General features: G+C 48.5%; 1 protein-coding gene and 1 long non-coding RNA gene across 22 annotated transcripts in view; one reads left to right on the top strand and one right to left on the bottom strand.

Annotated features, from left to right (window-relative positions):
* The window catches only part of LOC138849559 (uncharacterized), a 31,799-nt gene extending 20,821 nt beyond the window's left edge, over positions 1 to 10,978 (bottom strand). The window contains exon 1 of the long non-coding RNA XR_011388444.1: positions 10,746 to 10,978. This is a non-coding gene — a long non-coding RNA (uncharacterized lncRNA). The remainder of the gene's footprint in view (positions 1 to 10,745) is intronic.
* Positions 1 to 20,737, top strand: part of ARID1B (AT-rich interaction domain 1B) — a 449,775-nt gene that overhangs the window by 31,609 nt on the left and 397,429 nt on the right. Inside the window, exons 1-2 of one of the 21 annotated variants that reach the window (XM_051855231.2) lie at positions 10,958 to 11,240; positions 11,293 to 11,352. The exons of 18 other annotated variants lie outside the window; for them this stretch is intronic. In XM_051855231.2, the coding sequence (XP_051711191.2) occupies positions 11,226 to 11,240; positions 11,293 to 11,352 (75 nt within the window). In that variant the 5' untranslated portion in view covers positions 10,958 to 11,225. Of the gene's footprint in view, positions 1 to 5,946; positions 6,446 to 10,957; positions 11,241 to 11,292; positions 11,353 to 20,737 lie in introns of those variants that run through there. 2 more of the 21 variants (XM_051855230.2, XM_051855232.2) reach the window with 2 other exon arrangements.

Below are 20,737 nucleotides of genomic sequence, written 5' to 3'. Positions count from 1 at the left end.
CTGGACAATGTGCTACGTGAGGGGGAGGAGTAGGCAGATGCATTCAGTTTGAAACTTCTGCTTTACCACTTATTTTTGCACATGGGAAAATTACAGTACCCAGGTTGTGGGGTTATTTTGAGTATTAAATGAGGTAGTATGTGTAAAGCTCATACAAAATGTTGGCTGTGGGGCCAATGCTGTGGTATAGTGGGTAAAGCCACCAGCTGCAGTGCTGGCATCCCATATAGGCACCAGTTCGAGTCCCCCTGCTCCACTTCTGATCCAGCTCTCTGCTATGGCCTGGGAAGGCAGTAGAAGATGGCTCAAGTGTTTGGGCCCCTGTACCCACGTGGGAGACCCTCCTGGCTCCTGGCTTCAGATAGGCCCAGCCCTGGTCATTTTGGCCATTTGGGGAGTGAACCAGTGGATGGAGGACTTCTTTCTCTCTCTCTTTGCCTCTGCCTCTCTGTAACTCTGTCTTTCAAAAATATAAATAAATCTTTAAAAAAAAATGTTGCTATTACCGCCATTACTGTTGTAGAACCTCAGACCTGGTTCTGCTCACCTGAGTACACTGACACTGGGGTAACAGAAAGTAGTTTTGTTTGTTTATTTTGTTTTGTTTTTGAAGATTTTAAAGGCAGAGTTAGAGATAAGGAGAGACTGAGAGATCTTCCATCTACTGGTTCACTCCCTAAATGGCCAAAATGGATGACTGTAATGGGCGGGGCTGGGCCATGAGCCAGGAACGCCATCTGGGTCTCCCACGTGGATGCAGGGTCCCAAGTGCTTGGGCCATTTTCCACTGCTTTCCCAGGCGCATTAGCAGGGAGCTGGATCCAAAATGGAGCCGCTGGCACTTGAACTAGCGCCCATATGGGATGCTGGCATTTCTAGCAGTGCTATGCCACAATACTGCCCCAGAAAGTAGATTACTTATCGTTGTGAAGTGCAGAGCAAGGTGTAGGGGGTAGCCAGTGCTTAGTGTCCAGGCTCTGTAAGGGATTAGGGTAGGGAATCTTAGAGAATGAGGTTGGGGTGGAGAGGTGTGTGTTTGGTTCATGTGCAGGTCTCTGGTTGGTCTGAGGTGCTCGTGGTCCTCCTCTGATAGATCAGTGATAGGATGGCCATTGGTTGCATTCTTTTGGGATTTGATGTTGACAAAAAAGGCTTCTGACATTAGTTTTTGCTCCAGGCCTTGGGTTTCTGTAAAAACAGAAACCTTAAGGCAAGGCGTAAACTCAACATGTATCTGTAGAGGAGACAGATGACCTCCCGAGTCCTGGGATCTGTGGCCCTGTGGGGCTGGCTGCCCTGGTGCTCCACTCTCGGTTAGTGAGTTAGTCTTCAGTAAGAGGTTGATTTGCAATCATCAAAGCAGGGCCAAGGACTTCGGGCTAGGAGAGGGATCCTGGGCCTGAGTTTACCCACGACGGAAGCGGTGTACCGGGCTCAGCTTCACCATTGCTGTTGGTCGGGGCAGGCATTGGTTTGCCTGTAGGGACACTCTGCTAGGGGGCCTACAGGAAGCTTTTTCTAAGCAGAGGCCACCTTTGCTTTATCTCCTTTCCTTCAGTGAAAGGAAAGAAATGGGATAAGAGGCACATTTGGCAGCTTTGAAAACTTGTGATACGATTTTTTTTTTTGTAAGAGTTCATTCCTGATTTACATAATGGCCACTTTTCCTCCGTGACCTTCACTGAATTAGGTTTAGTACCGTGTCCCCAGATCTTAGCCGTGAGTGCTGTTGAGCTTGTGTTTCCTTATCCATGAAAGGGGGATTGAGTGAGTTGCAGTGAGGTGCGCTGCCTTGGTGCGCAATGAGGGGTGAACGTCTGCACAGCATACACTCGCAAAGGCCAAGGCCGTGCCCTTCAGAAGCCCCTGCGGCTCTGAGGCTGTGCCATTGCAGGGCAGGTTCTGCCTTTGCTTCCCCCGGTTCATCATCTCCGCTTGTCTTTTCTACTAAAAACGTATTTTCTACCGAAGTTTACCTGTGGATTGCTTGCTTTTACTTTTTTTAAAAAAATGTTTTAAAAGATTTATTTATTTATTTGAAAGGCAGAGTTACAGAGCGGCAGAGAGAGAGAGAGAGAGAGAGGTCTTCCGTCTGCTGCTTCACTCCCCAGATGGCCATAACGGCCAGAGCTGGGCTGATCTGAAGCCGGAAGCCTGGAACTTCTGACTGCATGTGGGTGCAGGGGCCCAAGGACTTGGACCATCTGCTGCTGCTTTCCCAGGCACATTAGCAGAGAGCTGGGTCAGAAGTGGAGCAACCAAGACTCGAACTGGCACCCGTATGGGATGCTGGCACTGTAGGCAGCGGCTTTACCTGCTACGCCACAATGCCAGCCCCTGGTTTTACTTTCTAATAATACTTTACAGATCACTTAATTGGCATATTACTTTTCTTATCTCGTCTTGACAGTAATCTTGGAAGTTTTGGTTACTGACGATCCCTGATTTATATTTGTGGAAACTGAAGCATGGTGTCCTTGTTAAGGACACAACGTAGGTTCAAACCACATCTTGTGACTGAAATCTAAGCTTCTGTTCTCCACGTTGTTGCTATGGGATGTCTTGGTGATTCTTTGCCTTTGAGACAGGTTGGCGTTTGGATTAGGGGTCAGGACGCTTCCTGCGCAGGGCCAGGAAGTTAATACTTGAAGCGCCCTGCAAGGGGTGTTTGGATTACTCAGCTGTGCTGCTGTGGTGCCAGAGCAGCCTAGACAACCTGTGAATGGATGGGGGTTCTGACGCGTTTGAGCTCTTGCTCTTCATTTGATCCCCTGCCCCTCAAAGAAAAAACTATTAAAAGAGGTAAAAAGTATCCTTAGCTTGTTGGTTACGCAAAAATAAGAGGCAAACTAGATTGGGTGGGAATACCAGTTTGCCACACCCAGGCAAGGTGCACTTTCTCATTTTAGGTTCCATCCAGATCTTGCATCCTGCACCCAATGAGGTGTCTCTGTTTTTGCCACCTTGTATTTTCCAATCTCATGTCACCCAGCTAGCGTGTTACCGGCAGGCCCTGTTGGATGCAGTCTGGGGCCCAGAGGCAGGAAGTGTATTACACAGGAACTGCTGTCCTAATAGGTCATAAGCAGGAGGCTCGCGTATCTCAAACCAGGCTTCTTGATTCTCCATGCAGTCGTTGTGTTTTGCCATATTTTTACCGCCTAATTTTTACTTGAGATTCTTATGCTAGGTACGCCCCTTCTTCAAATTTAGAGGCTTTTTTTTTTTTTTCCCTGAAGATTTGGTTACTTTTTTGAAAGGCAGAGTGACAGAGTGGGGGAGAGAGGTCTCCAACTGCTGGTTCACTCTCCAAATGCTGGTAACAGCCTGGACTGGGCAGGCTGTAAAGCCAGGAGTCAGGAACTCCGTCTGGTTTTCCAACATGTGTGGCAGGAACGCTTGTACTTGGGCCATCATTTGCTATGTCCAGGTGCATTAGCAGGAAGCTGAATTGGAAGAGCACGAGTAGCCAGAACTCCCATATTGGATCCAGGCATCCCAAGTGTCCCAACAGTTGCCCCTAAATTTTGATTTATTCTTGAGATTTTCTCTTTCTGCCTGCCTTCCTTCCTTCCTTCCTTCCTTCCTTCCTTCCTTCCTTCCTTCCTTCCTTTTTAATGACAGAAGTGCAGTACATGAATACATTCTCTTTTTACAAATTTTATTTATTTGAGAGGTGGAAAGAGAGAGAGAGGCAGAGGGAGTGTTCTTCTCTGTTCTCATTCACTCCCTGCTACAACGTGGACAGGACTGGGGTGGAAGCCGAAGTCAGGAGCTGAAAATGTAATTCGGGTCTCCCACATAGGAGGCAGGCACCCAGTTACTTGAGCTGTCACCACAGCCTCCCAGGGCCTGCACTGGCAGGAAGTTGGAGTTAAGAGCCGAAGCTGGGAATGGAACCCAAGTTACCTGACAAGGCATGCAGACAGTATCTTAATCACTACGCTAAACATCTGCTCCCTGTTTTTGTTTCTTTATTTTGTTAATGTTCTTTGGCTCAAAAACATTATTTTATTAGGGACTGAGGAAGGGGGGAAAAGAGAACATGATGCCATTTGCTGGTTCATTCCCCAAATGCCTGCCTATAGCTGGGACTGGTTGAAATTATGAGTCAAGAACTTAATCTGAGTCTCCCTTGTGGGTAGCAGGGGCTCAGCTACTTGAGCCATCACCCACTTCTCTCCCAGGGTCTGCATTAGCAGGAAACTGGAGCTATTCTATCTATTCCTGACATTCTAATATGGAAAGCTGACATCCAACTTGCGTCATGACTGCTAGACCAAATGCTTGCCTATTTTCTTTATAAAAGATTCAAACACTGACAAAAACATACCTGGAGTATTTAAAATTCCTTTGTCCTTCGGCTGTCTGATACCATGGCTAAGATGCTGCGTGGGGTGCCCACATCCTGTGTTGAGGTGCCTAGATTTGAGTCCGTAGCTTCACCCCCAGTTCCAGCCTCCTGCTAATGCGCATGCTGGGAGGCACAGGGGGTGACCCAAGTACCAGGGTTCCTGCCAAACACATGGGGGGCCTAGATTTGAGTGACAGGCTCCTAGTTTTGTCCTGGCCCAGCCCTGGCTGTTACAGACATTTGGGGAGTAAACTAGTAGATGAAAGGTCTTTCTCTATCTGTGTGTCTCTGCCTTTCAAATAAATAAAACTGAGTAGAAATTAAAAAAAAAATCCCTTCTGCTGTTTCCACTTCCCAGAGGTTTCCACTGTTGAATCAGGCTTGTTTTCTGTTTTGAAATCCTGCGAGCATAGGCAGCCACGTAGAAGCTCCTAACTAAACTCATATAGTGTGTATGCTCCTTGTCCTTTTTCTGCACTGGAGCCTTTTTATTTTAGATTTATCTCAGCAGTTCTGCTTTTTTCGTGGGGTAATTTTGTGGGTATGGGGAAGACGGTTGTCTAAGCAGAAACTGAACAATGAAAGAAACACCCCACCATGTGGTTTCTGCTGTGGGCCACCGAGTCACTTTGGAATGGCGCCCTCTTCTGCAGGCGGTTGGCTAGACGATTTTCCTGGAAATTGGGACTGGGTCTCACGGTCTGAACCCTCTGACAGTCTAGGCCTCCTGTGTCCCCGCTGCTGAGCGTAACTGAGTTTCTTACCTGGAGCGTGCTATTAGGACACAGCCTCTTCACAGTTATGCTGTGTAACTGTAGATACTCTAGTCCTGTTCTGTCCCAAAGCAGAGGTCGAGGTAGGCATTTCAAAGTAATTGAATTCAGTAATTGAAATTTCTAAAGTAATTGAGAGAAGATGAGAGCATTTCCTATTTAGAAGGCAGCAGCTAGATTTTTTTTTCCTTGAAATTATTTTCCTAGTATCTAGTTAGCTTAAAAAAAAAAAAAAGGAAAGGAAACAGAAACGGGACTGTGGAGTGGTGAACGTAGGTCTTGAAATATTTCAGTTCTCATGCTTTGTAGGGGCGGCACTGGTGGATGTCCCCATCGGATGTGGATGTGATTCAGTGACACCTGCGGAGGACGGGGCACCTGCCCTCTGCTCTTGGGGGTCCCTCCTGTGCTGGTGCTGCCGGCGTGGGCCGCAGCCTAAATCCACCGAAGCAGGACTGCCCGTTGCTGAAGTCACCACTGCTGCGGTCCTCGTACCACAGAGTCCCGTGGAATCAGACCTGTTTCCTCTCATTGCTTTTTTATAAATGACTATTTTTTATTACTTCTATACCTGCATGTTTCAGTTTTAGAAAAAAAATTGTCGATATTCTAACTCTTCATCATTAAAGAATTCTAGCCTGTATTCCACATGAAAATTGAAAATAAAAGCAGCCGTGTTATTGTTAATAAGGGCTTACTCATTAGCTGTGCGAATTCTTTGTGTGGTTTAAAATATAATGAATATCCTGCTCTTGTTTTCACTTGAAGAGAGGAAAGCCCTTTAAAAAAGTTTTTTAATGGCACTAAAGTCCATGTTTAAAAACAGTGTTAAGGATTTTTATTTCTTTGGGTTTTGAGGAGAAATATTTTAAAGTTGCACATATGAGTTTGTTTTATCTGCATGATTCTAATTAAAGTTAATTAAAGTCACATGGTTGAACAAATCTCTGAAATTGCACATTTTGGAGACTTATTTATTGCATCTGTTTTACTCTGTTTATTTGCTGTTACTCTTTTAAAAGTAAATCACCAATAACTTAATTTAATGAATTATTGCTCATCTTATTTTTGGCTTCCTTTCTCTTGCTCTTTCCGTGCTTTCCAGCTGGCACATGAAGGCCCCGTCTGTTTGAGCTCTGGGACTGTTGAACCACATCACACCATGACCGACCTCCTGATTATAAAGGAAGCAGCACATGATGGCCACGTTGAGTCCTGGCCTTTGCCTCACATGCTTTATGAAAAATGTGGCCACTTTGTGCACAGGATCTCCTGGTGGGATATTGACATTTTACCCACCCAGAAACCTGTGTATAAAGTAAGCAGCTTTTCTTTTTAAAGGGAAATTCTACAGTTGTAAAATTTAGGCCTATTTTAATTTTGAGATCTAGATGAAATGTAATCCCCGGAGTACTCTTTCCATTGTTGCAGTCTCATCTTCTTTTCATATGGTGCCTGATTTAGTTGGAAACAGGTTAGTAACTATGCATACTTAAAGGAGGCAATTTAATAAACAGGATTTTAGAGAAACCTAATAAGGGCTGTAAAATGATACTAGTGAATCAATTGCATTATATAGGAGGCCTAGGTTAGAGGTAGCGTTTAGATAAGTGTGGCACATCTGGGGCTTCTGTTGCACTGTTGCAAAGACATCTAAAGGTTTGCGTCTCAGGGGAAGGAGTTCAGCCTGCTGGTTAAGACGCTCATCCCACATCCGAGTGCCTGGGTGTGAGCCCTGGCTCAGCTCTGAATGCCAGCTTCCTGCTACCGCAAGCCCTGGGAGGCTGTGGTGATGGCTCAAGTAATTGGGACCCTGTCCCTTACCTTAGAGACCTGGATTGAGTTCCCAGGGCTCAGTCTTCCACCCTGTGAGGGCTGTTGTGGACATCTGGGGAGTGAACCAGCAGATGGGGGGGAGGCTTAGTGGCAGGGATCTCTCTCTCATATAAATACATAAGTTATATTCATAAAAAGAGATTTGCATTTCTCAAACAAAAAGTTGGTCAGTGTGGGTGACAGTTTGCTTTTGGGTTTCCTGGTTCATTTAAAGATGAATCAGAAATAGCATTCTCCTATCATGTAGGCTGAAGCCAACTAGACAGTGATGCTGGCTGTAGCTGCAACACGGTCTCACAGATTAAGATCAGGCTGAGCAAGGTCAGCTGTGTGGAGGAGGGCGGTTTGTGGCCACGTAGCTGGACAGGGGTAGAGACATGCAGTCCTCAGCTTGGGGGCTGTCCGCCATCATCTGTGGTCCTGGGTGGCAGGCAGGTAGCTGAGCTGTAGGTCTGAGTGAGGTAAAGAGTGGCAGGTGGCTGCCTTTCATTGTACCTTGTCATTCGACAATAAAATGCCACAGACTGGGTGGCTTCAAGGGCAGTTAATTCCCACAGTTCTGGAGTCTGAGGTCCAAGATCAGGGTGCTGGCAAAACCTTTTTCCATTTGAGGCTTCCTCTCTGGGCTCCTAGGTACCCACTGTTCCTGTTTTCTCTCTGTGCACCTGCAGGGGACGGGGAGCAGGAGAGTGCTGTGTACCAGCACCCACACCCTGACCTCTCTTTGGGGCATCAGTTGTGTCGGGAAGGCCCACCACTACGATCTCATTTACCTGTTCCTACCTTTTCATAGGCCGCTGCTCCAGATAGTCCTGTTGGGGGTTAGGGCTTCGACAAAACAATTTGCCCTGGAGGTGGGACACAATTCAGACTATAGCAACTTGAAAGAAGGGACTTGTGGGTACGTGCTGCTCATAGCAAGGGATACTAACTGGCATGGCCCAGAGTGGGGCTGAGTGGCAGTTGTGGATGCCTCCCTCAGAGAGCATCGGCTGGACGGCCCTGGCTTTATCCTTATTCCATCCAGTCCTCGTGCAGCCTTGCGCAAGTTACCAGCTCTCAGAGATGTTTCCTTCAAGTCCGATGGTGCTTGACACCAGTGAGGACTTTGTTCATCGTATCCCGCCAAGTGCACAGTAGGTGCTCAGGGAATGGTGGTGGCTATGGCGTTTGTGCATTTGATATGTATGTACATAGTTTTCATTTTTTATTATCCACCGAAATGGTAAACTCCCCTTGAATCCTTCTCTTTCTTTGGATACGAACACTTTGCCCACAGCTGGACTCATGGGTTGGTGGGTTTTCCTCTGTCCCTTGGCATTTGTGAGCCCACCAAGACCACGACTTAATTCCTCTGTTAGAGTGGCTGTCTCCTAGACTTGAGGGGCATCTCGCACCTTCATTTAGGTTTCATGGTGCCTTGCACATTAGTATTTGTTTGGTTTAAACAGTGTTGAATGCATGAATAAGTGAACAGATATGGCCTCCGAGGTAATGTGATTCCGCCTTCATCTAAATCTGTGTTTCTCACATGTTTCTATGTAATGGCTTCGTTTGATGAGTGTGAATTTCCTCAGTCCCCTTCCAGCATGCAGATAGAAGATCCCCCAAGGGACCAGGGCCCCTAGCTCCCACCTCCCTTGGAAAGACAGAAGCTACATTTTTCCTGTACATCCTCAACAACTGAGATTATTTTTATCAAGCTGTACTCTCACAGGTTATGTTAGGAAAAAAAAATAGCTTCTCTCCTTTTTCAGGTAGAAAATTAGGGTCCTGAATGTGGGTGTTGGCTGTGCCCTCGTGCCAGCCACCATCACAACTTTGCAGCATCTGTCCATTCACCTCCAAGACTCACTGCCCTAATGCCTTTCTGACCCACTGGGCTGCTGTCACAGGTGGGAGTGGAGCTGCCGTTAAATGTTTGGGTGCAGTACTGTGTCCCCACCTCCTTGCACATGTGCAAGAGAATTCTTTGTCTTCCCTGTGTAGAGTCCTTTTGGTGCAGTTACATTGGCAGGCATTTGGTTTTGTACAGCCTATTCTCTGATTACAGCGTGTGGCTCACAAAGTGACCCTAGACATGTGCTGTGCTTTCATAATGCCCCTCGCTCCAGAACAGAACGCACTTTGTAGAAATTACCTTGTCAGTTCCTGGGGCATCCCTGTGAGTACGCTGCTCTGTAAGGGAGTGACGTGAGACAGAGAGGTTAAGGGGCTGCCCTGCACCCTGAACCACTCCCAAAGGCAGTCTAGATCTGGCATCCAGTAGCCATGGATTGGCCATATTGGCTTGCCGTAGCAGAGTGGGTGCCGATCAGTTCTCTTTTCCAAGCCAGCAAACAGAACACCTTTGGTCACAAGATTTAGAGTAAATTTATAAGGTGAGCCTTCTTTGTAAGGATTCTGTGGGTGTTCCAGGGAGTCACAGTTCAGAGCACTGACAGGAAGGAAGCTGAAGTGCACCTGGTCTCCAGAGGAGGCCTCTCGTGAGTTCAGAGTGACCCATTTACAAGGGGCCTGATTCAGAAGTGGATCGCACTGAACGGAACTGTTTGAAATCGGCCCCTGCCCTTATGCCCGGGGAGGTCTTTTATGCCTAGTTGGCTTGGCAGGTGAGCTCTGAGAAGGTGAGGAGCACACCTGGGGCCTGGCAGGGGTCCTGAGAACCAGGGACTTGCGCAGAACTGGGCATTCTCTCTGAAAAGAATCCTGGTAAAGCAGCAGTCTGCCGGGCTTCATGCTTGTGTGGGTGCGTTTGGAATATGGTGAGACAGGTGAAGGGTCTCAGCTTTTGAGAGAATTATACTTGGTGACTTAAAATTCCCCTCTCTTCTCTTCGGCCCCAGTCTTAATATTTTCTTTCATATGAAAAATGCTTTCTAGACTTAGGTCTGTTGATGGATTGTGATGATATATTTAGATGAAGACCCATCAGTTACCAATAGACTAGTAAATGGTGAGCAAGAAATTGAATATAAGAGCATGTAAACTAACAATCCGTACACACATACTTTTGAAAGACTGAATGCATGCTGATATTTTTGAGTCTTTTAAAATGGATATATTTTGGTATCTTGGTCATACATTCCTAAAATTTCTGGTCATGCCTTTCTTACTAGAAAGTGCAAGAAAGGAAGAGGATGGGACATTGGCGGTAGTCAGATCAGTGTGCCAGTCTTCGGTGGTGCTGCTCTTGGTCCTGACAGGGGTACAGCGTGATGGAGATGCCGCAGCGAAGGTTCAAGCTTGACTCGTTTAGTTGTTACAGGAAGATGGTAGAGCCCTCATGCCCGAGCCTCTCGGATGTGTGTATTGATTGCTTGAGCAGAAGCATATTGATACCCAGTGTAATTCACATGAAACTTTCAGCTTTCCTGCAGGCTGATGGAGGTAATGTGACATCTTTGGTTTTTCCCCTTTATCCCTTTCCCCCCTCACCCATTTTTTAAAATAGCAGTGCTTCTCATACTGTCAGAATTCTGTGTTGTGACACCCTCCTCAGGAGTTATGACAGCAGGGTAATGACAGCAACTGCCTCCTGAGATTCAATCAGGCAATTAATTTTGTAAATGAAATGCTGATTATACAAAGCTTCACAAGAGAGGCCCAGTGATTAAAATCAATTTAACAAATTGTTTCAGGTGGGACTTGATTAATAATTTGCCATAAATGCTCAGGATATATGACCAGCATACCTTGTAGTTGCTGCTGCTATCCAGAGTACGTGAAGGTGTACAGGGAAGCTATGTAACTGTCTAGGTGGAAGATGCGCAGATACTCACACTTGTTTATCCAGGCCTCGCCAACAGGGGAAATGGAAAATCATCCTTGTTCATGTTTCCTGGGTGCTGCATAAAATAGCGTTGTCCAGACGGGGTTGAGTGCGACCAAGTTGAACAGCTCTTTTTTCTGCAAAGGACACTTCACGATTTTTCTGGGGAGCATACGTTATTAATCTTACAGAGTGGCCTGTGCTTTATGGACGTACTTTGTTTTGAATTACGGTAGCAACTATAAGCAGTTTGAGGAGTGTTCTAAGAATACTAGCCATAGTGACATTCTACCCTGGAAATCAGGTGTGCCCGTGTGAGCATTACAGTTTGAATCTGAGAGAAGTCCCACTTGCAACACGAGACACAGCCGAATGTCTTTGTGACATTGATACATGGAGCATTTATTCAGTGTCTCTTACAAGCCAGGTTGCATAATTTTTATTACTTAGAATGGACACATCTAGGAAGGCTTGTATTATTTAGAAGAAGATGGCTTGGAGAGAGGTAATGGTTTACACATGGGTTTCTTTTGTTTATTGATTTATTTATTGTTAAGGAAATCATCACAGTGATTGTGCACCGCGTGCCAGAAGTCGAGACTCCAAGGAGAATTCGGGTGAGGAGCACAGCATTTTTGGCCTTGCGTTGCAGTTGGTTGTGGACATACTTGGTGTGTATGAGACGAGAGCTGTGCTGAGTGGGGGTGCCGAGGGCGCAGCGAGTTTATCTCCCGGGCTTTGCAGCTCTGGGAGAGCTGTGCTGTCTACAAGGCAGCCGGGGGCAGTGGGGCGTGAGGCCGCTGTGGAGTCAGGGTGTGGCGTGGAGGTGAGGTGGGGGGCTGTCCTCACAGGTGAGCCTTGCTTATTTGAATTTGTGTTTCTGGCAAAGAAAGGAAGACTTGTGGTCAGAGCGTGAGGCAGAGAGGAGAAACCTCTAGCAGTCTGCGTTCGTTTTGGTGTCAGTGGTTGGAAGGTGTTGTCGAGAGGAGAGCTGATCCCAGAACTGCAGAGCGCTGGGCAGCACGGGACGGCAGCGTGAGTTCATCTGGCAACCCCTATTCCTTACGTGAGAAGGAAGGGGGCCGGAGCGGTACTGATCTCTGACACTTAGATCTGGGCACCTGTGTAGGCCAACCACTGCCTCAGTGTCTTGTAATCTGTTGTGTGATTTGATACTTACACCAGTGTGTTGAGGTGGGTGCTATCATCATCCCAGGTTTCACTTTATTTATCTTATTGTTTGTTTATGTATTTGAGGAGCAGAGAGAGAGGAGAGAGAACTTCCACCTGCTGCTTCACTCCTCAGATGCCCACAGTGCCCTGGGGACCTAAGCCGGGGGCCACTCACTCAGGTTCTCCCACATGGGTGACAGGGACCCAACCACTTGAGCCATCGTCTGCTGCCTCCCAGGGCTCACATCAGCAGGAAGCTGGGATCTGGGATCATAGCCGGGACTCCAATCCAAGCGCTGCAGTATTAGATACAGCCATCTCTGATACTAGACGCAGGCCAAATGACTGCCACATCCTTACTTCCCAGAGGAGGAATCCAGGATCTGCCCAGGATCACCAGTTGACAAGCCCAGTACCGCCAGTTCCTGGTCTGCTTCACTAACCCAAGCATGTGGAGGGCCTCTGGCTGGAGAGGTGAGAGGCAGCCCCTGACTGAGGCGCCCGCACTCTGGTCAGTGCCCTCGCCAGCACAGACGGCACTCAGACTGCTCCTCAGCTGCCTGGACAGTCTTGGGCCTTCTGCTGCCCCTCAGTGAAGTTTTGTCAGCTGCAGTTCTGAGATAACCCACTTTTTAATTCATACCAAATCTTTAAAATCCCATGTGTTGTCCTCGTGCTAAAGAACCTGCTGGCATGCACCTGCCTCGGGAGGCGTGTCCACGTGTCAGCCTTTCTTCTCAGGAGCCAGGGAGCCAGGCTCAGATGGAAGCACGGTTTTTGAGACGTATTAACATAATTGAGAGTTCTGGGTTAAAGATGGCGCATTTCACATCTCTAAATACTAGTTCAAATTTTTTTTTTTTTTAAACTGTAGATCAAAAACCTGAGTGCTGACTCTGACCCCCTACAAAGGTGATTTGTTGGCGTGGAAACTGACCTGAGCAGGGTTCCACCTTTCCCTTCCCCAGTCTTTGTTTTCCTTCTTGGTAGGATGGACGTGTCCTGAGAACTTTAAAGAAATGTATTTAAAGCCGGCGCCGCGGCTCACTAGGCTAATCCTCCGCCTAGCGGCGCCGGCACACCGGGTTCTAGTCCCGGTCGGGGCGCCGGATTCTGTCCCGGTTGCCCCTCTTCCAGGCCAGCTCTCTGCTGTGGCCAGGGAGTGCAGTGGAGGATGGCTCGAGTCCTTGGGCCCTGCACCCCATGGGAGACCAGGAGAAGTACCTGGCTCCTGCCATAGGATCAGCGCGATGCGCCGGCCGTAGCGCGCCGGCCACGGTGGCCATTGGAGGGTGAACCAATGGCAAAGGGAGACCTTTCTCTCTGTCTCTCTCTCTCTCTCACTGTCCACTCTGCCTGTCAAAAAAAAAAATGTATTTAAAATACATGTCGAGCATTGTTTTTTAACACCTTGGGTACTTTCAGGGAATGCCCCTTCCTCCCGTTACACCTCCTGTTTCTGTGCTCTCTGCCAGTGGTCTCGACTCTTCTCATTCTCCTCTCCCTCTTTCTTTCCCTCTTGCTCCACCCCCCCGGGGGGGGGGTTAAAACCACCCAGAACCCCCAAGGAAAAGAAAGTGAAACAAGCTTATCATTTTTGGCTTTTACTTTGAAATAATTTCAAATGTATGAGAAAGTTGCAAGAACAATACAGAGAAACACCATGTACCTTTTATTTGAATGCATCAAGTTCGAACATTTTTACCATTAACATTTTGTTTTATTACCATGTTGGTTCTCTGTCCATCTGTTCGTCTATCCATCCATATTTTCTCAAAGCATTTGAGAGTAGGTTGTATGCGTCCTCTCCCTTTACTCCTTAATCCAGTGTGTATTTCCTGGTAACAAGTGCGTATCCTACTCAGCCTCAGAGCAATTATCACTGGCAGGAAATTTAATTTTGCTTGAACACTTAGACCTACAGTTTATGTCCTAATTTTGTCCCTTGTCCTAATAGTCTCTCCATTGCGGTCTTCTTGTCAGGCTTACACGCTAGGTTTAGTTGCTCTTTTTTAGAGGGTAAGATTTGACTGTTACAGTCATGCTAAGATTTTTTTTTTTTAAGATTTATTTCTTTATTTGAAAGTCAGAGTTACACAGAGAAGAGAGGCAGAGAGAGAGGTCTTCTATCCCCTGGGTCACTCTCCAATTGGCCACAGTGGCCAGAGCTGTGCCGATCTGAAGCCAGGAGCTTCCTCTGGGCCATCATCTACTGCTTTCCCAGGCCATAGCAGAGAGCTAAATTGGAAATGGAGTAGCCGGGACTCGAACCAGGGCCCATATAGGTTGCCGGTACCCATATGGGATGCCAGCATTGCAGGCAGTGGCTTTACCCAATAAACCCCTAAGATTTGTTTTTTTAAACAACCAAATTATGTAAGAATCAATATACAAGTGTACTTCAAAAGTTTTTGAAAATTGAATTAGGAGGCCGGCGCCGCGGCTCACTAGGCTAATCCTCCGCCTTGCGGCGCCGGCACACCGGGTTCTAGTCCTGGTCGGGGCACCGGATTCTGTCCTGGTTGCCCCTCTTCCAGGCCAGCTCTCTGCTGTGGCCAGGAAGTGCAGTGGAGGATGGCCCAAGTGCTTGTGCCCTGCACCCCATGGGAGACCAGGAGAAGCACCTGGCTCCTGCCTTCGGATCAGCACAGTGCGCCGGCCGCAGCGCGCCAGCCGCAGCGGCCATTGGAGGGTGAACCAGCGGCAAAGGAAGACCTTTCTCTCTGTCTCTCTCTCTCACTGTCCACTCTGCCTGTCAAAAAAAAAAAAAAAAAAAAAATTGAATCAGGAGATAAGTTGAGGGGTATGGGCATTCGTCCAAGCAGTTAAGATGCCCATGTTCCAGTAACCTGGGTTACAGTCTGGAGCCTGGCTCCCGATGCCAGCTTCCCACTACTGCAGATCTTGGGAGGCAGTGATGATGGCTCAAGTAACTTGAGTTCCTGCCCTCCACAGAGACCCACCTCCTGGCTCCTGGCCTTGGTCCTGGCCCTGGCAGGCATTTTGGAGTGAGAAGCAGTGAATGGGAACTTCCACTAATGCTCGCCCTCTCTCTGTGTCTCTCAAATAAATAATTTAAAAAGATAAATTTATTTTCATGAAAAAATGTTTTAAATCCCTGCATAGTTTTTTCATAATATACACTTTTCATGAACTTTATTTTACTTGGGAACAGGAGCTGGGGGAGGGAGTTAAGAGACATATCTTTCATCTGCTGGTTTATTCCTTAGATACTCATAGCAGGGCTGGAGCAGGCTAAAGCCAGGAGTCCTTGGCAGGGACCCACGTACTTGAGTCACCACCTGCTACCTCCCGTGGTGTACGTTAGCAGGAAGCTGGATTTGAACCAGATGTGGGACTGGAACCCAGGCGCTGCGATTTGGGATGCCTGTGCCCGGAGTGGCAATTTAACCACTGTGCCAAATGCCTGCCCATTTGGGAACCTTTTGTGACAAAATATTTTTTACACCAAGAATCATGTTAATTAAAAATTCTTTTTATTCTGTGTTCCACAAATATTTTGAAATTCCCTCATATGCTGCCACTTGATTGTGGCTCTGGTAAGTAGATACCTACTGGGGCCCTGACTCTGGAAGGCCCTTTAAAACCAGGGGAGATCACCTTCATGCCAGCATGTCACGCACTGTGTCCAGAGATAGCTGAGAGAGTTGGCAGTTGTCCTATTTTTATTTGCATTTTCTTCAATACAATTTAAATTTGTTGATGTAAACAGTTATTAAAACAGCCTGAGAGGCATGGAGGCAGCCATGGGGATCGCTGGGGATATCGGTGACTCCTCTCTTGCCTTCAGCTAGTGCTCGGAGATGACTGAATAGTTTATCCGGCCAAGTGACTGTCTCTGAGGGAGCTTTTTCTGTTCTCACTTGAGAGATAGGGAAACCAGGGCTTGGAGCACTTGCAGAATTTACCCACCATTCCATGAGTGTGGGCCTCACTGACGACAGGCTGGAGAGGGCAGGTTGCTTCTGTCTTCCGCCGTCTGGCCTTGGGAGCGCTCACCGGTGGGAGTTCCGAGGCCTGGTCTTTGGGAAGACTGACTCCAGCTAGCATGGCTAGCAAGGCCAGGTGCTTGCGCGTTGCTGGAGGGTGTCCATGCCTCGTACTGAGTATTGTGGAATGACACCTCCGTATGATGATGATGGTAAAATCTGTCTTTATTAGAACTTGACGATGCTTCATTATGTCTCTCTGCTAACAACTCTGAATGGTGGTACTCTTAGTGTATAGAAGAGTGAACCGAGGTGCAGAAAAATTAGTTGGTGGCCACAAGTGGGAGGACTGAAATTTGGCAGTTTCTTGTTTGTAATCTGCATTTATATGGGAAATAGATTGTATCATTTCTCTCTCTCTAGTAAGGGCCTGTTACTCTGCTGTGGGTGCTGACACACGAATGTAGACATTCCTGGAAACCGAGAGCTCCAAGTGTTAAAAATGCTAAGGTCATGCTAAAAGCTTTATAATTTCTTTGGGTGGCAAGAATCACAAATGTAAGGGAAAGTATATTCCATTACTATTTTGATATTTCTTTTAGATCCAGTTTACTCTTGAAATAATATATACATTCAAATTTGTTCATAAAATTATTACATTTCCTAAATTAAATTTAAAAGTGGTTTAGTTAGATACTGATTTATAAACTGCTGAACTCTGAGGGATGAAATTAATAACAAATTTTGCTGGTTAGTAGAAATTAGTCCCAAACTAGGGAACCAGAGTCGTCCTAGTGCCTCGCTTGGTCTGTGTGCCTGGGTGATGGCCGGCTGGGGCATGGTGTTGGCTTTGCCCACTTCACCATTGCTCTTCTTAGGGGACCCAGTAGGTGGGGGTTGGGGGCACATTTATCCAGGAGCCTCGGCAGCGGCTGTGGCTGCAGACTTCAATTAGCCCTGAGGAGGGCAGCACAGTGTTTTCTGAAGGGAGGATGTGGGAAGGGCTTCTCCCCGAAGCAGAACAGCTCACTCTAGGGGAGAGAGCTGCATTTGAAGGCCCCTTGTGGGGAGAGTAAGTGGTGTGTCTAGAGCCCCTTCCTGGCTGGTGTGGGTGGAGGTGTGTGTGGGGGTCCAGCTGGCAGATCTGGGGAAGGCTTGTCTGGTGGAGAGGCTGTGTCCCTGGGTTCTGGCTTGGCATCGAGGGGACAGGATTCTGTGGGAGCCAGGCAGGCACGTTGGGTGGAGAGCTCCGGGGTCAGAGAAACCAGCCAGGAGTGACACACTGGGGGGACACGGGCCTGGGGAGGCTGTGGCAGCTGCGGCTTGTGAGCGTGAGCGGAGTGCTGATTTGTCTGCAGTGGTGCACGGTCTACATTGCGGGCTACCTGCTGGTGCGAGCCCTGTTTCTGAGTGGCCTTGTGGCACTGAGGAAGCCACTCTGGTGTATTCCAGACATGTAAGATTTCCACCTTCAGCAGTCTAAAGTAAATAAGTTATTGAGTAATTTTGCTCTGACTTCAATTAGCTAACTTGTTAAGAGGAGGAGAAAAGAGGTTCCGGGAGCTTTACCATGTGCCAAGTCCTGTGGTATCTCTTATTCTGCCAGCAACACGAGGAGGTGAGTGTGACCGTACTCCTAACAGCCAGCCGGAATGTCCAGGGTTAACAGGTTGTGTAGGCAGGGTCCACACCCAGATGTGTCCAACTCTAACCCCTGCCGTTTCCTCTACCCCTGCGTGTCAGTTCTGTGTTTCTAATCCTTGGCTGCTTACGGGACTGCTGGAGAAGGAGGAGGAATCTGACATGAGCAGGAGGTCATCATTCGCCCGCAGAGAGGGCAGGCCTTGTGCTTTCATAGCAGGAGCAGGGAGTGTGCGGGAGGAGCGCCGGGCCGGAGGGAGGGTCTTCCAGAGGACGCGGGTGCCCGCATCTGTATCAGACTGCAGGAGCGGCCTAGTGGTTAGCCCAGGGCGCTGTCCTCTCCCTGGGGGCTTCAGGGTTTGTCATCAGTGACGTGATGCTGATCTCATTTGTGGTTCATGTCAGGCTAGAAAATGCAGCTCATTTATTAGATGTCAGAACGAGGATCCGAAAAAAAATCTCAGCCGGCCGAATGGTGCCGAGAAATGAGCCATCCCATGGTACGCCGAGGTGAAGCCCCGCCTCTGGAGCGCTGGGGTCCACAGCTGGTGAGGACGGGACAGGGCGGCCGTGGTCTCCCCCAGTGTGGGGACGGGGATGGCGAGTGTGAGACAGGGCGGCTGTGGTCTCCCCAGGTGTTGGGACAGGGATGGCGAGTATGAGACAGGGCGGCCGTGGTCTTCCCCGGTGTGGTGATGGGGCTGACGAGGACGGGACAGAGCGGCCATGGTCTCCCCCGGTGTGGGGACGGGGCTGACGAGGACGAGACAGGGCGGCCGTGGTCTCCCCCGGTTGGGGACAGGGATGGCGAGGACGAGACAGAGCGGCCGTGGTCTCCCCAGGTGTGGGAACGGGGATGGTGAGGACGAGACAGGGCGGCCGTGGTCTCCCCTGGTGTGGGGACAGGGATGGCGAGTATGAGACAGAGCGGCCGTGGTCTCCCCAGGTGTGGGAACGGGGATGGTGAGGACGAGACAGGGCGGCCGTGGTCTCCCCTGGTGTGGGGACAGGGATGGCGATTACGAGACAGAACGGCCGTGGTCTCCCCAGGTGTGGGGACAGGGATGGCGAGTATGAGACAGGGCGGCCGTGGTCTCCCCAGGTGTTGGGACAGGGATGGCGAGTATGAGACAGGGCGGCCGTGGTCTTCCCCGGTGTGGTGATGGGGCTGACGAGGACGGGACAGAGCGGCCGTGGTCTCCCCTGGTGTGGGGACGGGGCTGATGCGTTATGAGACAGAGCGGCCGTGGTCTCCCCAGGTGTGGGGACGGGGCTGATGCGTTATGAGACAGAGCGGCCGTGGTCTCTCCTGGTGTGGGGACGGGGCTGCCTGGAGAACCCAAGACCTCGGGCTCCGTTTGTGGCAGTGGCGATTCCGGGGAAATGGAAGCCAGGACCTCAGTAGTACCCATGAGGTTAAGGGGACTACAAAGGGACACATTTCACTCAGCAAAGGGAAACAGCTACAGCTGTCCGCAACTATTCTGCCACAGGTCCGAAGTAAAAACTCACGGATGTTGGTTGCAGAAATACCGTTGGTGGTTAGAGACACTTTGAGGATTCATACATACTGAAGTAGTAAGATGCCCTTCAGTTCTGAGGTTCTCTGTTTCATTGTTGAGTTCATAAGGAACTGTGACCTCATGAGAAAGTATTCAAGTGCTTTGGAAATGCGTGGCAGGTATTGCCATTGTTGGCTAATGCCACGTCAGGGTCTCTGGGTGGGTTTCGAGAGGAGGAAGTTCCATGAACCCCTGACACTAAATGCTAAATTGTGGATGCACAGGGCATTCTGAGGAGTTCAGAATCCCAAATGTAGTCAGTCTTTTTTATAGAAGGTTATAGAAGTTACTTTTTTTTTTTTTTTAATTTGAGAGAGATAGTTACAGAGAGAGGGAGAGATAGAGAGAAAGGTCTTTCCTCCACTGGTTCACTCTCCAAATGGCCACAATGGCTGGAGCTAGGCCAGTCCGAAGCCAGGAGCTTCATGGGTGCACTTGGGCCATCTTTCACTGTTTTCCCAGGCCATAAGCAGAGAGCTTGATCAGAAGAGGAGCAACCAGGACACAAATCAGCACCCATATGGGATGCCAGCACTGTCGGTGGTGGTTTAACCTATCATGCTACAGCACCGGCCCTTAGAAGTTACTTTATTTTACAAGGTAAAATAAAATAACTACTAGGTAATAAGTTACTAGGTAATAACATACCAATATTTTGTGGCTAATAAACTGGAAAATTAGAAATCCTATGATATTTTGCAGTTCTAAAAATTTTAGTTGAGGGGCTGGCACTGTGGCACAGCAGGTTAATGCCCGGGCCTGCAGCACACAGCATCCCATATGGGCGCCAGTTTCAGACCCGGCTGCTCCACTTCCGATCCAACTCTCTGCTATGGCCTGGAAAAGCAGTGGAGGATGGCCCAACTCCTTGGGCCCCTGCCCCCCTGTGGGAGACCCGGAAGAAGCTCCTGGCTCCTGGCTTCAGATCAGTGCAGCTCCAGCCGTTGTGGCCATCTGGGGAGTGAACCATCGGATGGAAGACCTCTCTTTCTCTGCCTCTCCTCACTATGTGTAACTCTGACTTTCAAATACATAAATAAATCTTTAAAAAAATAAAAATTTTATTTGAGATAGAGAATTAGAAAAGTTTCTTTTTTTAAGATTTATTTATTTACTTGAAAGTCAGAGTTACACAAAGAAAGGAGAGGCAGAGAGAGAGAGAGAAGTCTTCCATCTGCTGGTTCACTCCCCAGATGGCCGCAACGGCCAGAGCTGTGCTGATCTGAAGCCAGGAGCCAGGAGCTTCTTCCAGGTCTTCCACCTGGGTGCAGGGGTCCAAGGACTTGGGCCATCTTGTACTGCTTTTCCAGGCCATAGCAGAGAGCTGGATTGGAAGTGGAGCAGCCGGGACTTGAACCAGCACCCATATGGGATGTTGGCACTGTAGGCGGCGGCTTTACCCGCTATGCCACAGCACTGGCCCCAAAAAGTTCATTTTCATGCAACAATGTTTGAAATTCCTGCAAAGTTTTTTTCATGAACTTTAAAACTTTATTTTTCATTTTACATGAAAGGCAGAGAGAGAGAGAGAAATTGTCCATCTACTGGTTCACTTCCCAAATGCCCTCCACTGCTAGGGCTGTCCAAGTCAAAGCCAGGAGCCAGGAACTCTGAGTCTCCCATGTGGAGAGCAGGGCTCCAAGTACCTGAGCCGTCACCTGCTGCCTTCAGGGTGT

This window comes from Oryctolagus cuniculus, chromosome 5 (assembly GCF_964237555.1).
Source record: "Oryctolagus cuniculus chromosome 5, mOryCun1.1, whole genome shotgun sequence".
In the NCBI taxonomy this organism is placed as follows: domain Eukaryota; kingdom Metazoa; phylum Chordata; class Mammalia; order Lagomorpha; family Leporidae; genus Oryctolagus; species Oryctolagus cuniculus.
Note: the sequence above shows the minus strand (reverse complement) of the source record. Positions and strands in the feature narration are given on the sequence as shown.